The 20,890-nt window shown below is 40.3% G+C and overlaps 1 protein-coding gene across 13 annotated transcripts in view; it reads right to left on the bottom strand.

The window, feature by feature from the left end:
* HDAC9 (histone deacetylase 9) overlaps positions 1 to 20,890 on the bottom strand; it is a 276,738-nt gene that overhangs the window by 204,829 nt on the left and 51,019 nt on the right. For 2 of the 13 annotated variants that reach the window (XM_086468227.1, XM_086468228.1), the window contains exons 2-5: positions 19,166 to 19,407; positions 18,060 to 18,210; positions 15,361 to 15,487; positions 13,147 to 13,268 (exon numbers count right to left, since the gene is read on the bottom strand). In XM_086468227.1, the coding sequence (XP_086324353.1) occupies positions 13,147 to 13,268; positions 15,361 to 15,487; positions 18,060 to 18,210; positions 19,166 to 19,407 (642 nt within the window). Of the gene's footprint in view, positions 1 to 13,146; positions 13,269 to 15,351; positions 15,493 to 18,049; positions 18,211 to 19,165; positions 19,408 to 20,890 lie in introns of those variants that run through there. The other 11 variants (XM_086468230.1, XM_086468231.1, XM_086468237.1 and 8 more) reach the window with 8 other exon arrangements.

The raw sequence follows: 20,890 nt of genomic DNA, 5'->3' as shown, positions 1-20,890 counted from the left end.
AAATGAAAAGGCATGGAGAAGAGTGGGTTTTAAATTGTAAAATAAACCTCTCGATAAAAAACAAAGTCAAGGTTTGAAGAGTGTTTGCTTCAAATACTGGCTTTCTTGAACGTCTCCCATGAGATACTGCCAGCTCCTAACAGAGCACCAGCTAGGACTCGATGGCTGGCAATGAGAATTCAGGTTTCAGTTCACTAAATATATCCATCTGACCAATTTGAGGATTTTTCCAACGGACAGAACACAGAACTGGAAAGTAGTTTCTTGATACCCATCTGTGGCTGAGGCATTGACTGGCTGTGTGACTGTAGAGGTCACTGCACCATCCTGCCACACCGAAGCTAAGGCAGAATTATTGTTAACTGCACCAGGTATGGATCACAATAGCCATCCTATGTGCTTCCGTGCACTCCTACATGAAGGCAGTAATAACACATCTACAACTGTTAAATCTCTTCTAATAGTTAAAAAAGCTAAATTAAGTATTTTAAGCTTCAAGGATAGAGCTGTGGGTTAAAATTAGAAATGCATATACCCATATATATATATATATATATACACACAGACTGCCCCAAAGCACATGCATGAGATTATTTAGAAATTATTTTAAACCTTTAAACTCTGAAATGTGAACAAGTGAGCAAAAAGTGAAAACATCACTTTTTCAAACATCTTTTTTAAAATTAAATTGTTCCCTTGGTATTTGCAAGGCACTTGGAAAGCCTTAGTGGCAAATGATGAAGACTTATTATCTGCCTTACGTTTCAAATGAGCATTTGGTTCAATACTTTAACTAGTGGTCCTTAGAAGTGGTCTATAGAGGGATGATGCTCAAAAGAACAGTTTTGCATTAGCCACCCCTGTAAGTATTTCTGCTGCACATTATTAGCACCTTTGCTCAGCTTAATTAATCCACTGCCACGGTTGACTATGTTCATCACCCAAAGGCATTCTCCATGTGGAAAAGAAGTGCCACATGGGGAGCCAGTGCCAAATAGTTTCTGAGGCTAAAGCTTTACTCAGCAGCTTGCTGCAGAGTAGCTTCCTCATGCAGATACAAGCCCCTAAGAATTAACCTTTTTTGCTCCATTAATACTATGAAATCATTGAAAAGACCTTCATGTAGGCCTATTACTTTATGTGGTGATCCAACCATAAACTTAAGACTCAGACTCAGCACGATAAGTAATGCATGTGGCTAACTTCTTGTACACCAAGCATCCTCCCACTGGGGTCCAGGACTCAAAATTAGATTAATCCTAACCCATACGGGATATGTCTGGTATCTCACCTTCCTGAGGAAACAGGGTGCCTCTAACGCACTGGAGGTGCTGAATGAGGATGCCTGCAACTATAGCAGGCTGAATGATCTGAACAAGGAGTCAGAATGCCAGAGACAAGAGGAAAACAACAGCACGTGGCCAGAAGTGTGGCAGATGAGGAAAACAGGACTGCGCATTTTCATGGCAGCAGGCTGGCAGGTTGGGCTATTCATCTAAAATCCTGCTGAGAACCAGTATACCTCTGATACTGGTCTAATTGGTCACTATTAGCCTAGCCTCTTTCCTCCACAAATCTTTGCACTTCTACTAAATTTAGAACTTTTGAACAAATAATAATCACTTCCCACTTGGAGACAAGGAAAATATATTATTTAAGAGTGTTTTGTGGCTAAGAAAACCAGAGGACACAGCTATTTTCTCTGAAGGCCATCAAAGCCCATGTCACTGATCTTGATGGAAATCAGTTTATACCCATTTGAGCAACTCACTTGAGCAGAATTCAGGAAAGACTAGCCTGAAAATTACTTTGTTTATGTAACTGCACCATAATTGGGAATAACGAGATGTTGCAGCAATATGGCTTGTTCAGTCTCATTGCTATTACCCGGCTTATTGTCTCTCTAGTGCTGGTAATAATCAACTGGTATTACCCTTTAAATGACTATAAGTAGGAAACAGGTATGAAAGAGACCAAAAGTATAAGTTTAAACAACAGAAGATACCACTGGCAACCCAAGGATTGGTTACCTAACTCCTTGGCATGACTTGTAATTATCTCTACAGACCTGAGTTCTAGGTGAAGAAGAAAGAGAGCGTCTCAATGAATTTTCTCATCTTTTATGGCAGCTTCATCTAGCAGGAAAGAAGTAAGTAACTGTACTGTTAAAATGGAAAATATACAGGCTTCTATATAGGTACGCATTAATTTCATCACAACAACCATTGCTGCTCAGGTGAAAGAAAACTATTCTCTCCTGAGAAACATGATCCTGAAACACAAGCATGAGAGATAGGAAAACGATTCGGTGAAGTCATTATGTCCTACACTCCACTTTGCTTACCATGAGCAATTTGCAGATACTAGCATTAAAGAATATAGCCTGGGGCCAGACTGCTCCCAAATGAGCTGAGGTTTTTTTGACAGGGCTTTGCTTCACTGTTTCACTCTATTAAACACACAGAGATATTTAAGAAGAAGGGATTAAAATCCTTTCTACGCATGGGGAGAGGACATATATATGAAGGGAATGTAAAAGATAATAATGCACTACTTTCTGATGGTTCCTAGAACACAGTACTACTTTTGTATCAGAAGAGCATGTGCAAACTTCAAATCAGCATTTAATGAACCCAGGCAGGAAATGGGGGATGGGAGAGGGTGCAGAGCGAGCAGGTCCTCATCTCGAGGCTAAAGCCATATATAGGAAACCTGAAGAACAGAAAGTGAGCTTTTGTCCAGACTTCGACAGGCTCTAAAGTGAAAGCATTTCCTTTTCCTCGCTGGCAGGCTGGCTTAGAAAAGCTGTTGGGCAGTTGAGGTAAATGATGCTAAATTTGGCTACAAAGATCCCAGCAACAGCACAGGCAGCAGCAGCGGCAAAATTCACGTCTTACTTGAGAAAGATAAATTGTTCCCTGTTGCTCAGGCACCAGCTGTATCACTAAGTGTGTTTTGAAACAATAACTTGGACTTCTCCAATGTAATTAAGTCAGCGGAAACAATTAAGAAACAAAGACTTCATGATCTTGAAGTAAATCTTCTCTGCTATTCTCTATTTCTTTAGCTGTCTTTTTTTTTTTTTAAGCTGTGTAGGGTCATATATTACACTGATTTTAATATATTCTATGCTGTACTCCATGCAGGAGTCATTGCTTTTTCCTGCCTTATGTCTAAAAAGTACCAACAAAAGGAATTCATAGTCAAGGAATCTTCCTTTTTTCACACTACATAGGTGGGGTTTTCTATACTACTGTACTAGAGACCCATGCACAGATAAGCATCCTGTGCTTTACAACATGCAAACATGACAGTCCATGCCTGAGACAGCTTAAAGCCTAAGTTATAGGACAAAAGGATGATGCATGGGTATAGACCATCAGAGGTACAAGAGCAAATAACGAGATGGTACCAGTTAGCATGATGGTGGCATTGCCAGCACACCACTGGCATATCCTTTGTCAAGGTTCTTTCTAGCACTGCGGCAATTGAGAATTTTCAAGGAGATACTGCATGTGGATAACGACCTAACTTTGAGATCTCTGCCATGGTTTCACTTGAAGCTGGAGGAGCAGAATGGGAGAAAACATCCTGTGAAGAGATCCTCATTTTGTTGGGTCCATGGCATAGCACAACCAGTGCCTGGTCCATGCCGTGGGGTCCCAGTCACTGTGGTCATACACACAAGTCACAGAGCAGCCTGCCTGTCTATGCCATGCCAGGACCTGGAGATCAAGGGAAAAGTCAAATCCCACCTTACAACTGCACCAACAAAAACAGGCAAGAGAGGCATATCTAAGGTCCCAAGATGGTAGTCTGAGGGTAGTGGGCTAGGGAGAAGCTTCCCAGTTTCCTCCCCAGGGATGTAGGCAGAATGAAAGGCACAAGATAGCCCTGTGAACCACCAGAAAGGATAAATGAGAAGATAATCTGGGCTTCCTCACCAGAACTGTGAATGCAACCGAAGCCAGGCAGAAAGCTAGAACGGCAGGGAACACAGGTCAAGGACGAGAACTGCTTCCAGCTTCCTCATCCGCTTTACGGAGAGCTGCGAATCAGTTCGTCCTTCTGAGAGACTTAATGGCCTCACAGCCTTTCCTCTGCCACACGTGGTTCTCACAGTCATGTAAATAGTCTCTGCTCTGCATGGAGTTTCTGACTTCTGCTCTGGCTTCCCGTAGGCAGCCACAGACTGTTTCAGCCACCTCCACGTAGCTGAATATATTAGGCACAGGCAAGATGAGCAGTGACTTTTTGTTTTCATACGTGACTGACTCACATTTGCTGTAAAAGGCCATGTCCCAACACTGGACAACACACATGTGGACATCTTCCCCACTGGCTGACCAACTGGGAGATATCAGCACATAGTACAATTCAGTAGGTTCAACGACTTCTAAATACCGGTAATTTAAAAAGACATTTCTGAAAGAGTTTTAAATTAGATTCATGAGACTGAAAGCTATTTTCACATGCCCTCTAAAGTTCTTCCAAGAACTACACGGACCTGACCGCTGGGTGGTCCCAACGAGGCGGGAGCCCCAGATACAGCGGTACAGGATGGAGACACTTTGTTTTTCTGGCTTGCATCACCTAATGTGTTTTCAGCATATCCCAAACCTGCTTCCTGTACAACCATTCGCTTTCAGGGGACTGCTGGTCATATGTGAAACCCTTTAGTCCTTTGCTTTATTTTACTTTTGTAAAAGGTAGAATGCTTTATTTATTCAGACTAAAGTAAATATCCATTCCCTAAATAAAAAAACAGGTTTAGTGAAACACATGGTAAAAAAGCTAATTAGATTAGAGGGGGGATCTCGCAGCCCTTCAGCTCTCTTCAGGCTAAGGAAGCCAATCTAACAAGATTAGCAAATTTTCATTGATTTCCTAAAGAAGGTTCAAAAATGAAATATTCCCTGAAGCTGTTTTAAATATCTAATTTTTCCTTGTTATTCATTGCAGTCTGTATGAAACTTAAAATTTTTGTTTTATTATCTATGTAAACACGTGTTATCTTTCTAGGAATGATTGAGTTAGATGTAGGAATTACTCAGTGCACTGCTTGCATTTAGCCAGAATTCGAGATCTTTATATTTTTAATAAAAAGCTGATCAGTGCGATATATTTCCTGTTCATATTTGTTCTGCATGTAACCTGTGAGGCAAAAGAACAGGTCTCTGCATAGAACTATTAATAATTTCTATTCCTTAGCACAGAAATAGTTTCTCCTTGCATGGGCTACATGAGGCCCATGTTTCAAGGAGGCCACAGTTTCACTGGGCCTCTTGAGTCCTCATTACGTGTCAAGTCTGCTGAAACCATGGCATATTATTGCTATGTCAGGTCCATCTTAATCTTCTTCCATGTAAACTAATATTCTTTTCCAATAATATATAGGGGATTCAAAAGCAAATAATACTATACTGTCTTGAAACATAGAATAAAAGAACAGGGATATTTTAAAAGTAATTCTCATCTTCCCTGCACATCTTCAAATTCTGTAATTGTTTTGCACTTTTATAGCACTTACAGGAGCCGAGTCACATCTGAGTTCTCAGGAAGTGCAGAGGAGAAAGAAGAAGGTGAAACAGGGCATTTAATAGCGAGCATCCCTCATTTGAATGGTAATAACCAAATTTAGACATGCATGACTGGCAGTCCTTCTGGTTAGGTCTCCACTGTTATTCTTGCCCTCGCTTCTGACCATGTACGCCAGTAGGTTCTAGCTGGGAAGAAGTGATGGGAATATAACACCACACATTCTGCAAATATAGCAAATTCCGCTGTTCAGCCTAAATCCTCCTCCAACATGCACTGACTCACGAATTTTGCACAAGAAAAAATATTTTCTTCAGTGAAGAAGTGCCAGAGATAATCCCCCAGCCCCAAAAGTCGAGGCTTTTGCAGGGTCACAATTTGACCTCTAGATATACGATTTATTTCTTATTGAATAATCATGTTCATGGTTATGTTGTTCCCCAAACCCCGTAAAAGAAGGAATTAGTTAATAGGGTGATTAAATCCCACAGATTTTAATCTAGGAAAGCATCCAGCAGTGATAACTCACTAATGGCAGGCAAAAAGTATAAACTAATATTTCATCAACCTTCAGAAATTCACGGTGAAACACCACCACCTTCTCCCCCAGTTTAATGGGGCATCAGTGTCACCAGATGAGAGCTGGGCAGGTCTAGGTTGCTGAAGTGTACTCCTTAGAGCGGTTCAAAGGCAACTCAGAGTACAGGATGCCAAGAGAACAAAGCAAGCAAAACACAGTACATCTTGCTTTCCCAGCGGATGAGAACTATGGGCCAAATTCAGCTCAAGAATAGGAAGGCATTTCAGCGCCACTGGAGACAAATGAAGATAAAATCGGCCCTGAAGTTGTCTGGACTTTCAAAACAAGTTTGTCTAACTTCTCTTGGCAAGGTTGACTTAGTGAAAGGATCCCTCCGTGTTAAAAGAAGTGAGGGGAAAAACCCCACCTGTTTAAAGCCTTAGTTAGACGTTGACACTGCACCTTCACAACGAAACTGAATTAAAACAAGTTTACTTTTAGATAGGTTCTTTATGCTCTGGGATATAATTCCAGTCCCCTACAACTTAATTAGCTAAATACACAATGTAACCTTCCATCTGGTAGAGTAATTTAACAGGAATAATTGTGCAGCACCATAACTCAACGAGACACTGAGGAAAACCATTGAAATGCTATTTCCTTTCCTTTGGAAGAGAATTATGTACAATTTCAGCATGCTTTGCATTTCTAACAGTTAAAGCCAACAGGGAGGTATCACTCTCATTTATATTACTTTCCCATGAGAAAATCAAAAGCAAAGTACAAAGCTTATGCCGTTGTTCATGAATGGCTCTGTAATACTTACTTGGCTTTAGTCAGAACATGTTATTTGGCAGTTAAACCCCTTAATTAGAGCTGTGGGTTTGAACAAATTTTTCAGTGAAACTGTTTTGCAGGAGTTTGGAGAAGTGCAATCTTTACTAACCAACATCTTCTATTTTGGATGGTCTGATACCATGTGATTTCCACTTTTCACTTCTCTGTTTCTCTCTTTTTGCCATCTTTTAGAGGTTCTTGTTTACTTTTCTAAAAGTTTTCAACTGTCCCTGCCCTAGATACAGTAGAAGAAAAATCCTAGTGCCACTGAAATCAAACAGGACAGTTTCCACTTACTTCAAAGAGTCTCAGATTTTATATGCAGTATTTTGTAACTTATTTATCCAGAGGGAATAGACTTTGAAATGCCCATTAAAACCATTCCACTTCGTTTTCAATGGACACTATGCTCTTAAAATGCTTTAGATTTCAGGACTGCTCCCTGCTCCTTATTTAATCTGTTTCCTTTAGGTTCCAAAGTCAAAAAGGTGTCTAGTCTCTGATTACCTGCTTATCAAAAAGCTATACAAGCTACTTGTTAATGCTAATTTATAAAACATTTCTGAAAGCATACACGGTTTGTGTAAGAAAACCTTTACGTAACCACAGGAAGCAGAATTTTGTAATTCAATTTTGGCTATGCGTTGGGCAGTAAAAGGAGAACTAAGATAGTATTAGACCAAGGTTGTGTAACTAGTCTAGCCATCAAGAAGGTTCAGGATCTAGTACTACAGAGTAATTACTGGCAAGACAGAAAGTGATGTATATACAAGTAGTTGGACTTTTGCTAAAACAGAAATACAGAGAAAAACCTTTATCCAGGTCATCTTGAAACTGAGTCAGAATCACCCACGTGTAACACCTTCACTTCCTGTGATTAAAAGTAAGCGTTAAATAAAATACATTAGAGGAACAGTCTTGCACTGATGGGAAGACTATGACTGTCTTTGCAAGAAGCATCCTGGGGATTCCTGTTGAATCCTGGTGCAGGCCCTGGCAGTGTTCATGATACCAAAGCACACCCACACAAGTCCTTTTCCCTCTGACAGTGACATTAAGCCTACCCCAGCGTTCATTTTTACTTAGTTTTAAGCTACCTCAAAAAATTTTCCCCTCAAACTTCAGCTAAATTAGAGTGACAGGGCACCCCTCCTCACCCCCAGCTTAGGGGCTGCAGAACCCTGATGGACTTGAGGTGCTGGCAGCCCCGCACAGTAGCTACAACGGTATTACATTGTCCTAGAGCTGGTGGCTCCCGGGGGCTGGACTCTGTTTTGGCCTGTTCATTGCATGAATCTCAAAGATGCTGTTGACAAGAGTTTGCTTCGGATTCACTCTTCAATTGCAAAGGAAAGATTCCTCTCTTTCTAAAACCTCTTACTACTAATTACGCCCTCTCAAGTTATTGACAGTGAATTTAGGAAGGCTAAAAAAGTCTGGTGATTAATGGGAAGAGAAGTCAAGAAACAGAAGGGCTGGGAATCGAGACACTTTTTTTTTTTTTTTCTTCTCTCTCATTCTTTGATAAGCACGGGTGGTTTCCTTTGGGCACATCATCTAGTTCAAATTTGTCAAGACTGTTCATTAACCCAGGGAAACAAGGACTCTGAGAAGCAGGAATGCTTAGCATCACTGAAAAATGCGATAAAACGAGGAAAATCACATCACATTTGCCTTGTTTCCCTGCTTCAATAAACAAAGTGCCTCTCCCATTTATTGTGCTTACTCAAACTCAGAGAAAAATAACACTTCTCTCCACTGAGCTTGACTTCTTCATTTTGGCAGACATGGTAATTGAGGGTTTGTGGTCCTCTAAGACTTTTTATTTTTTTACCAAAGACCAAAAGAAATCCAGCTTTTTCATATACTGTTTCTTCACAGGAGAGTGTTTTCCTAGAAAATGCAAACAGAAATGGAATTTGGTGGCACAAAAGGGAAAGGGCGAAAAACTTTCACACATGGAATGTTTTTCTTCTCAGTTTCAACTGCTCCAGTAAATTACGGAGAAAGAATAATGGTAAGGAAATATTCTAATTAATTTCTTTTTTTAAAAAATTACATCTGCCGAGTTCTCATTCAGGAATCTTTCACTCCCATTACACAAGAGCTATGCTGTTATTCTACTGACTAATCAGGTTAACTTAATATGGTTTTTACAAAGTGATCTTCATGACTATGCAGCACAGCCTTCTTCCTCTCTTTCATCACAACATTAAACAATCCTTCATCTCCTCTTTTTTCCTCTATGAAATTACATAATTTCCCCCCTGCAAGCAAGAACATTGTACTATTTGCTATTTAAAAAACCCCATGCTATATTTCCACCAAGCATGCTTCCAATTTTTAGAAAGTGACCTACAAACATCTTCTCAAAAAGTATTACTGTGAGTGATCTTCAGATCCCAAAGCAAAATTTAAGTTGTAAGCTTACAGCTCCATCAGCAAGGAAGGATTCAACTGGCATAAAACCAAAATAAATAGGAACACTGATTGACACTCCCATTCTGCTATGATTGTGCTAAACTCAGGAAAGAAAAAGCAGTTTATGCTTGATATGATGATGTCCCCAGGAATTTCTTCCAACAAAAGCCAAAACATGAGGCAAAACGCAGAAATCCCATCCACAGCAATATTTTTAAAAAGCATGCAGCCTTGATTAGAGAGCAAACCTTTACTGGAATTTACTGGCTTTTGCTGGTTTGCATCCATACTTGCACACAGAAAATTAAATGTTACAAGTTGAAGAAAACGCAAATGTTATGGCCATTTACCTGAGTTTCTGCATTTATTTCGACAAGGTGAAAAAAAAAAACAAACAAACCCCAAAAAACTTTCTTTGAAAAGAACTTCTACTCTATGAAACCCATGTTGTTCGCTACATTTTTGTTCCTTTTACAGTAACCTCATCAAGCAGATAATATTTTCCCGGATAGACAGACACAAAATTATGGAGATCAACCATCAAAAGTTCCCCATATCAAATGACCAGGTCTTCAAAAGCACACAGCTCCCATCAGAGCTCTTACAACAGTCAGTATGAATTTCAAAAGTGTTCAGTAACAGGGAGGAATTTTCAGACCTCTCTGGGTAATTTAGATGCATTAGTCTCATTGAAAGTTAATGAGCCATGTGCTGCTCGGCCTTTTGGGTGCTTTGCAGAAAACACACGTTACGACTGGTAGCCATGGAGAAAGTCATGGGCATTTTGAAAATTTGATCTTAGGCTGTTTAGGCCAAATTCTGCTCTTAGCGACAGATGTGTAGCTTCTCCTTATGGTATATTTATCTGTCCAGCGAAGCAATAGCTCCCCTTGCTCTGCTCTTTTGAAAGTCTGTCAACACAGAGCATCTGAATGCAGCTGTGCAAAGAGCTGCATAACCTGGCCTCTAGCCCCTAGGACAGTCCCAATCCTCCATGCAGCTAAGCTGTGTGAAGCCCACTGCTGACACGTTCTGCTGCATCTCATACAGAAAGGAATAATCCACACGGCTAAGAGAGTTATTGAGTAACCACCGTCACTGCACTAGGACGTTAACTCTGGTACTTAACTGTAAACACCGAAAGAGCAAGACTCTGAAGTCTTTCCCTAGTTATCTACACATCCCATCATTCCAGATGCTGGAAGAATAACTGCTGCACAGAATATTTTCCTCTTTACCATAGTCTCTCTGAATTCATTTTTAAAAGATTAATAAGGAGATGCCACTTTAGGACTAATTAAGCAAAGGTTAAATAGATTACTGAACAAGAAAGTGTTCAAGCAAGACTTGTGATTTACAATGCCTGTGTGACACTCGGTGCTCCCTTAGCACTGAAAAACACATTAGGATGTCAGGAGAGAATCATCCAGCTTTGCTGCTCATTAAATCTGATCTTAGAGTAACAGACTTAATCAGAATTATCTTCCAAGAGTATTATATTAAAGTTGGAGAAGAGAAAGATACCTTTGTATCTTATATTATGAATATGGAAAATAGAATTGAGATGCAAAAGAAAGCTGTGAAGAAAACCCACAACAGGTATTCCTTTCTTAAGGCTGAAAGGAATGCGAGGTCTGCTTTCGTATGAATTGCTGACTTCATGCAGGTTCAGCACCACAGAGGGTTTGCCAGGAGCCAGTGGCAATAAGCGTTCATAGCCTAAAGGAAAGGAAAAGAGGTTCACCCCTCATGGCAAAGGTCAGATTTCTTCAGGCTCATAGCCTGTCCATATACATGAGTGTTCGTGGGACATCTTTGTCTAGTAAGGTCCCATGAGGATGACACAGGCTCCACAATGTCCCCTCTGCCTGGAGGATGGCCCTACAACCACCCAGATCAGTTTAGGGTCATTTGACTTGTGTCGATCTGGTTCCTGTTGCTTTTGCTCTCAACCTGACGGACAATCATTGCAACCTTTGTGAGGATGTTGCTGTAGGCTGGAATTAAGCAACTCTAGTATACAGAGAGATGGGACGTGTAAACAGGATATTTAACAGTCGCTGTTTTCACGGATGTGGAGAGCTATCAAATACACTCCCTGGCTAACATACAACATGCTGTACGCTTCATTTCTATTTACTTATCAGAATCACAATGTAAACGTCACAGAACCAGCTACGCTAATGATTATATTAGTATTTGTCTATTTATTCTGTAGATATCTTTTCAGAGAGTCATCATGTCCTTTGTTCCATTTTGGAACTGATGCATTGCATGCCCAAATATTTGGAATAACATATAGAAAACATCTGGATTTAATTATATTATAGTCCTCTTATGCAGACAATGGGAATTGAATTAAGGAATATTTTGAAACCCCCACAGAGATATAAAAAGTATTAGCAGCTGCACGAGAACTTTACTGTTACAATGTCTGAAAATGTTTTGTTTTACAGATCAACAGTCTGACACATCATAAATAACAATCATAACATTTAAGATACATAAACACGGAAGAAAAATTTAAAATTGCATTTCAAAAACACGTAGATGAATTGACAGCATTTACAAGATGCAGAGTGCATCCTTTTGTTTAAAAAATGAAAATGTATATTCTACTGGCACAAAAAAATTGTAGAGTGGTATTAAGCAGAGAACCACATAAGGGCTTATTGTGTCTGAATAGCCTGAACACAATTTTATAGAATCTTGTTATATTGCCACCATATTGTATAAAGAGTATAAATTCAGCTAGAAGAAATTAGCATTTTGCTTTTCATGCTTTCATTCCTTTGAAAATATTTGGGGATATAATACGAGCTTAGAGTGTCTGCCCCAAAGTATTAGATACAGACTGGATTTTCTTTCTGAATGTACGCTGGTTCCAAATGCCACTTCTTTTCAAGTCAGTACCAGTTTTGCAGTTAGTTTTCAATCTCCCGGTGGCTAAATCATATTCAAAGGCTGTTAGCACAGTAGGGGGTCAGACTTTCTCTTTAAATGTAACTATATCACTCAACAGCAGACTCATGCAATAAGCGATCTAATGTTTTCTTTTCTTCCACCCCCCCCGCCCCCGCTCTTAGTGTCTCCCTGCATTCCTGGATACCGGTCATTGCACCAAGGACCCGAGGCAACAGCCACATGGACTCCAGCACCATCCTTCTAGCTTTCTTTATGGTGCAGGAAAAGTCAAGTCTACAGTTCACCTGCTGTCAAGACAAAAGATTCAGTTGCTAAATCCTCTGAAACATTCTGAGGCCTTCAAATGACTGTTTTCTTGTACAATATGACACATTCCTATGTGTAAAAAGCACATACAAACGCGTGCGTGTATATGGGTGTGTATGCACATATGCATACAAACTTTGACAACCAATGATGCAAAATATAGCATTAATCCAGTTCCTCCTCTCTCCATGAATCCCCCTCAAAATGTCCTGAAAAACATTGTCTAAGGGCAGCATACTGTCTGAAGACAGATGCTGTGCTTACTGTGCAAAAGAGGATGAGCTATTAAACCCAGAAGCAATATTGAGACAAAGAAAACAATGACATAAAAGATCCATGGAACGATGGCCTGTTTAGAAACGACATTTATCAGGGTTGAAGCTTGCGCTACTTGTTACCACTGGGAAACCCTGACTCTTGATACCATGTGGTCAGTCTGACCTTGTAAAGATGCAGTCAGGATCTTTGAACTTACCCACAGTATCATCCTGAACAGGCTTTGAGGATTATGATACCGGCCTTGCTGATGAACAGTCTGGTTAAAATAAAGGGTGGGAGAATCGGTGGGTAAGGGACTCGAATAAACTACGCTAACTCACCCGTTTTACGAAGTGGAAAATCATCCTTGGCATCCTGTGCTCCTGGTAAAGTGTATTTGTACGGTGGCGAGGCCCCGCTCAGGGGAGGAGAGCTTTGATCCAGTGAGGTATGGTGGGCAGCCCTGCAGCAGACACAGAGAGGTCACAAATTAGCAGTCACTGAGGTGACCAGCAGTAACTATCGACACATGTTGTACACATGCCTCAGCTGTGTTTATGTTCTTGTTCCTCCAAGTGTGCACAAACCACAGGCTCATGTAACCAATTTCACTTTTACAGTAAGTTACGGAACTCCTCGGGATTCCCAAGAACGCGCTTTTTGCACTCATTATAAAAGTCACACAGGATAACAGTCATGTTGACCTACAGACAGGATCTGTCACCAGTTTGGGGAATTGACCATTTGAGATTGTTGCATTGTAATATGAACCAGCTGAGGCACAGTAAAAGACATTTAAGTCTTGTTTATCACGTACAAATAGAGGTACATTGGTCCAGCCTCTTCTACCAAAATGTGGGGGATTTTCGGGGGGGGGGGGGGGGGGGCTTGTATAAAACTAACCAGAAATATTGAGTTATTATTATCTGTTGGAAAAAAGAAGCAAACTCTTTAGGACAAGGCAGATAAACCCTAGTGTTTAAGTTCAGTTTGTAAGTTCTGTGAAGCACACCGCTCTGCAGCACGTAGCACTCACGTCAGCAGAGAAGCTCCAAGCTGAGGAGTGCTTTCTGACAACTGCTGGATGAAAGAAATAGTGTGGGCAGATCTTTCTGAACACGGAGACTGCAAATTGCAAAGAAATTGCATCATCTGGCCCAGAGTCAGGGTTGTGTTTTGTTTTTTTTTTTAAGTTGATTTTTCTATTTAGAGGGGGAGAGTGGGAAATGAGGGAAACTTTCAAAGTTGTGTTTATCGAAACATAATTTTTCTTGGCCTTTTACATTGTCTCTCCCTATTTTTCCAATGTAGTGTGGTCAATCAATAATATGTCTCTGTCAAAAGGGGCTAGCGTAGCAGAAGACATCCTCTGCAGAGCTTCTCGTTCTCACTCATCTGAAGACTCAGAACTAAGCTTGGATTATTAGTCCAGAAATCTTACATACTCAAGAGAATTTTATATACTATTTAGGAAAAAAAATAAAGTACTGTATCTCCACCAGAAACACTGTAACTACACATTAACTCATGTTACCACAACACTCTGATTAGCTGAGAATGGAAACTCCAATGGCAGGCCTTCAGTAATTCTTTTTTAAAAGAGCAAGTACAAGACTGAAATCTAGTGTATCATATGCATTTCTGTTTGTCCTGTTGAAGGTCAATTTGGGCATAACAGTGAAGTCTTTTAAAAGTGCAGCCAGAATTCATTTTGTTAGATTGACTTATGTGTCTGTTGTAATTTGGAAGTTAAAAAGGAACTAATTAGTATTAAAAAAATAAGGAGTAAAAACTGTAAACTCTTAAAAACAGGCCCATTACAGGACTCAACAAAATCACTTGTTTCAACTGTCTAAGAAGATTCTTATCAAAGCCAAGGCATCACAAGAACATGCAGTTTTGGATACTAAAATCCATGAGAGTAAGAGAAGTTAAATGATGGCTATCCTTCTATCTGCCCAGGGAAGTGGTGGAGTCACCATCCCTGAAGGTGTTCAAAAAATGTCTAGATCTGGCACTTTGGGACATGGTTTAGTGGGCATGGGGTATTAGGTCAAGGGTTGGACTTGATGATCTCAAAGGTCTATTCCAACCTAATGATTCCATGATTCTCAAAATCCTTGTGAGTTTCACCATTCAAGTAACTTCACCTAAAAGCAGCATCTCTTCAAGAAGAAACAAGTTTTGTGATTGATTTGAAATCCAAGTCAATCAAACACGAAGTTGTTCTAACTGTAAAAATTGACAAGACTTGGAAAAATGACAGGTATAGTTGCAAAATTTGTGACAGCATCAAGAGATAACGCAGCCAAAATAAAAAGTTCATACAAATTTCTGACAGCATCTTGTTCTGTATAGTTCTCAACTCATCACTGAACACCGAGTACTCCCCAGTTCAACCAGAAATATTACTTTTCTGGCTTTTTGCTAACTTCTTTGTTGAACTTCTGTCTTGTTCTGGAGGCAGACTCTCAATACGCCTGCTGGACAAGCATTCTGGCAAGTTTTAACAGATACCTCAATGAGGCAAGGAAACAGCTTAATACTGAACATACGTGTACCAGAGCTTGGGGTGGCGGCTCATGGAATGATTCTTCCCGTTTGCTGGAGAGTCTTTTGTTGCTGATTTACTCAACAGGAACTCTTGAAGTTTCTGCTTCACTTCTGTGCTGGCCACTGCCCCTAAGAAACACAGAATTAAACTTATCTTTACTTAAAAAAATTACATTAAAAAAAAAAACCCAACAAAACAAAACCCAAAACACGAAAAAGAGCCTGTGACTCGTTGCTGAAAGTGTTGTGAACTATAAAAAATAATGGTGGCAATCAGTCAAAATGAGATAACATTCGGATTAAATGTTTGTTTGTAGAAGAATCAAATTGGCCACAACCCAGAAATCCAGTGAAGTCGTAAGGAATATTTCAACAGTAGATGAGGCCATTTATCCAGGGCCAGATGTACCTAAAGAATTTAAATTATTTCCTAATAATTCCCTAATACAAAACCAAGGATAGAACTAAAAAGATAGTGACAAAAGGTCACTTTGAGTTTGCAGTAAAGAATGTTTTTTCTTTTAGTAAAATAATAGTAATGGCACAGCAAAACTGCCCACTGAACACTGTCTTGGTTATGAGCAGAACGCCACAGAAAGAGCCAGCAGTGAGTCTTTTCATCCAAGCCACTTAAGAGCCTGTACCTGTGATGTCTAGAAGACAGACCACAGTATGAAACATGAGTCTCAGTTGATAACTCTACTCTTAGGACACAAAAAACCCCAGAAAGACCAAAACGCCAGGAAGACGCAGTGCATTTTGACCTCTCTTGGTAGCTAGCTCAATACAGTACTACAAGGAGGGCATGTCAATGTCAGGTTAAACTGCCAATTCCTACTTGCAGCATGGCACGTGCTGCTTTACTCACAGCCATAATACTCTTCATAAAAAAAGCATGAAAAAGAAAGATCTTCTTCCAGTTTTCCATAAACAGTGACAAAAAAGGGAAGAAAAAACCCCATTTCTTTGAAAGTAGCAGCCCTAAGGCATACTGATACTCTAAGTATTTGGTTACCCAAACCTGACATGGCATAGCTAGCTGGTGAGCATGTCCAGTTCCCATAAAATACCTCTACTACCTCTCAACTTCAGACCCTAACTCCCCTCCCCATACCTTCCTTCCCTCCTCTACTCATTAAGTAGATCATCATCAGCAGCAAATGCTGTGACTGGGCCTGGAGGGGGTGTCACAAGTGCTGCTTGGCTGGCTGCTCCATACTGAAGAGCCACCCAACAAGCCAAACTGAGAAGGGAACCATTGAGTTCACATTGCTGCTCTTCCTTTGGTGGGAGCACTAATAAGCCCAACTGTTTATATGGAGGCTGATTTTCCACACCACTTACAGGAACTTTTTGTTCCTGAAGTTTCTGCCACTCTCTCACTGCTGGGTCAATAGGCTGCTGATGCTTTCATGGATTCACCATTCACTGAAGTACTGGAAGCACCATGGACACTTTAATTTCTAAAGCCTACAACATGGTACACCTACAACTGCTGAACAGATAAATTTTTCCACCCAAGAAAAAAAGGCAGGAGCACAACGTACAGCTTTTTTTTCTGCTTCAGTCTTTGTCAGTTAGTTCTTGTGGTCATCTAGCAGGGCAGGTAACAATATCTGCTCATGGCAGTTTCATTGTGAATACCTTCACAATGTACTTCAACCTGATTTTTAAACTGACCTCACTAAGAAGAATTATTTGTATCTGTCTCCCTCTAGTGAGCACCAAATTCCAACAGTATCCTCTGTCAGCTATATATCAGTTAGCAATAACTCTTGGTTGGGCCTCATGAAATGGCACCAAGAACAAACACAAGGCAGTCTGAAAAAGTACTAGCAAAAGTATTCAGAAGTCCCAGCCAAAGAAATTCTTAAGTATTTTATTATATTTTCAATCTTGAAACAATGCTCAAATTAGCTAATCAGCAAGTAACTTGATTTTTTTGCTGTTTTATACTGCTTTCTGTATTGGGAAACAAGCTCTTCAGAAAGAGCTGAGAGAGTTGGGGTTGTTCAACCTGGAGAGAAGAAGGCTCTGAGGAGACCTCATTGTGGTCTTTCAGTACTTAAAGGGAGCCTAGAAGAAAAATGGGGGCAACCTTTTTAGCAGTCCCTGTTGCGATAGGACAAGGAGTAATGGTTTTAAACTAAAAGAGGGCAGACAGACTATGCACAAGGAAGACATTTTTTACAATGAGAGTGATGAAACACTGGCACAGGCTGCCCAGAGAGGTGGTAGAAGCCCCATCCCTGGAAACATTCAAGGCCAGGTTGGACGGGGCTCTGAGCAACCTGATCCAGCTAAAGATGTCCCTGCTCATTGCAGGGGGGTTTAACTAGATAACCTTTAAAGGTCTCTTCCAGCCCAAAATATTCTAACGAAGTTCTCAAGTGAAGCTTTAGGCTCTCAAATTCCCTCCTTTTTTACAAGAAGACCTAGATTCCTGAGCAGCATATACACAGGTCTGTCAAAATGCGCTTTCCTACAGCCATCCAAGTCTGCTCACAAACCAGCAATGCCTTCCTGTGGGTGCAGCAGGTGGCCCTGCCTTTCTGCAAGCACAGCCTCGGCTTCTCCAGTTGCGTATTTCGCACAGTAATAGGCTTGCTTCAGGTTCCTGTTCATGGTCCATTTTGGCTGGGAGAAGGCAAAGAGGAATAGATTAATTTCTTATTAGGATTCATGGTACATTGGCTCTTACTTTCTCGGCCTCTTTCTTTGCCTCGGAGGGGAGGAAGCTGTTGTTCCCTGCGATGCTTCTCCAGTTCCTGCTCTTGTCTCTGCTGCTCCAGTTTCTGCTCTTTTTCAAGAAGTTCTTGCTGTTGTTTAATGGCTAGGAGTTCCTGTTGTAACTTGCACAGAACAAACAGACATGAGAAAGTGCAGTTTGCCCTGTTTTCTAGGCCAGTCCTGGCTAAAACAACCCCCTTGAATAACTGAGTATCAGCGCTTGCTTTAGTGCTTACACTTCTTTTCATTTCTTAACCCACTTTCCCCAGTCATTTAAGCTGGATAGTGCATTACTGGCTGTCACCAAAACGAACTCTAATGTCAGGTAGCAGCCTGCTGCTCTGGTTTCACTTCTTTCTCTTTTGGCAAAAATGCCTGGAAACTGCACGGGGTTCTTTGCCAGTGCATCACCCAACTCTGGCTGCTGTGCTCCGCTACATTTGTCAGCTCCATCGAGCGGAAGCTTAGCACAGTAGCATAATGGCAAGTAGATCAGAAGGAAAAAATGAAAAGAAAGGCAAGATCATAAATTCCCCGTCAAAATCCATTATAGCAATCCTGCAAAGTGCATGTAATCCCATAAATCATTTACTTTTTACATTATATGAGGCAGCTCAGAGAAGAGTGAAAACACAACACTTTAGGGCCTGCCTCCGTTTTACAAATGCAAATATTATGCGCTCGCCTATCAATTTGATTTGTGGGCACAAACTCAAACAGCAGCCCCAAAAAGCAGTCTTTTAATATACTGAAAAGTGCACATTCAGAAAAGACAGCCATATTGAAGTCTGGCTGAAAATCCAGCTTTGTAAAATAGGTTGTTTGATTTTCTATGGATGTGGTGGCTTCACGAGCTTGAGGATTCTCATAGTACTGCCTTGGTCTGCTGTGAGCAACTCACTGGTAGGTGCTAGCAGGTTTGCTTGAGAGGGCTTTTATCACCCAAATACAGAGAAATAACCACTGAAACACCATCTCTCATTCACGGTGAACCTTCCAGGCATGTTCCCTTTTCATGCCTGCCTAAGCATATTCAGTTTGCAGGTAAAGTGAGGGATAAATGAAAAATGTTGCTACCTTTATGTGCTCCTGGAGCTGGGCCTGATGCTGACGGGTGAGGTTTTCATGCTGCTTCTGAAACTCTGCAATCAGCAGTTGTTTCTGAATTTGCTGCTGCTGCTGGATCAGAAGTAGTTCCTGCTGTAGCTGCTTTTCACGCATAATTGGGTCCACCATGGGAACCATCATCCTGAGATCAGTTCGCAAGTCTAATGGTGAGATAGGCTCTAATCCCACGGGAACCTCCGACTTTACATCCACTGTGGGAAGAAAACAACAAAACGTATATACGTTAAATATAACTGGAGAAGGAGAATAGAGATCATTCCTACTGGGGAAAAGACCAATTTCACTCAAAGACTGCTTCAATGTACAGACCTAAGAAAACACTAATGCAATCTTACTGAATGCAAACCTCAGACATTCCAACTAGCGACTGGAGATGTTACAAGTTATTTTATCACTTTCTTTCCATGCTCTGCAAAAATACTCCCAGATTAATATTCTGCTAAACAGACTAACAAACAACCCAGTTCTAAAACCATGTCACAGCCTAATGGAGCAATAGTTAGTGAGAATCTCCTAGGCACTACTAATGCCACACAATAAACACTCAGGGCACTTCTTCAGCGTAAGATGGAGGCCTTCCAGTACTCACTGCATTTCCAAAACTAGCGTGTAGATTTTCAGAGGATGGTGTTACACATGAACAGCCACTCAAATGCTACATAGCTACTGCATGTAAACACAACTTGCAAACAGGTAGGAATAACACATATAAAACTACAGAAAAATAACCTGACACAAAAAAACTACAAGTTTTAATACTTTTTTTTTTAAAAGTGACCACCATGCTTGGAGAGGATTAGACAAAATACACTATACGTGGCTTATAAGGAAAATAAAATATCTTAAATTATTCCAATTTGCTGCAGCAATGGTAAATATTGTTAATCCAGCATTGAAGTACTTCATGAAGAATTCTGTGGTTTTCTATCTCCTTAGTTAAACTGAAGTGACTAAAAAGCAGCAGAAGAGAGAGATTTGATGATTTTCACTACAATATTTATAAAGCTCAGGTTTCCACAGTAAGCAAAGAGACAGAGTGTACCTTTATCTGTTTCTAAAGAACAAGAAACTAGCAAGTAACATTTCTACAAAAGGAAAACAAATAGCAGCCGAGGGGCTTTGCTAAAGCTCAGCAGTTCTGATTCCATCCACGAGAGGACAGTGGAATACAAACACATTCACTCCTGTTCCTACTGCTCGACTATCTTCATTGGAAACTAAAATTATTAACTGAAAACAAACATGCTGTCAGAAATGACTAGGGAGAAAGATTTCAAGCATATTTTCTCCTTTTGCTCTGCTACAGCTGTATTTGTTTTCAAGGAGAAAACCAAAATGAAACAGAAACAGGAGCAGTAAAATAGAAGCAGCAAAAGTTGAAACTGCAGCAAATGGAGAGAACTGAATCCTTACTGTAGGATCAAATCTATTAGTAAAATCTTTCATAAAAGGAAGAGACAAGGCACCAAATCTCTTCTACTGATCATATTCTTTTCTTCTCAAAATTCTGGAAACATCCAATAATCTGGGCCTTTATTTTTTGTCATTGTTGTAAACCTCAGAGCATAATTTGCCTTCTTAACTCGCTATCCCAACAGAATGATTGTGTCTAAGTGCTTACTTTTCTTCTGAGACTAATCACCAAATTATAAAAAAAATCACCTTTAACTTACA

The sequence above is a fragment of the Leptosomus discolor genome, chromosome 7, assembly GCF_034619465.1.
Source record: "Leptosomus discolor isolate bLepDis1 chromosome 7, bLepDis1.hap2, whole genome shotgun sequence".
Classification (NCBI taxonomy): domain Eukaryota; kingdom Metazoa; phylum Chordata; class Aves; order Leptosomiformes; family Leptosomidae; genus Leptosomus; species Leptosomus discolor.
This window is presented reverse-complemented; position numbering and strand designations above follow the sequence as displayed.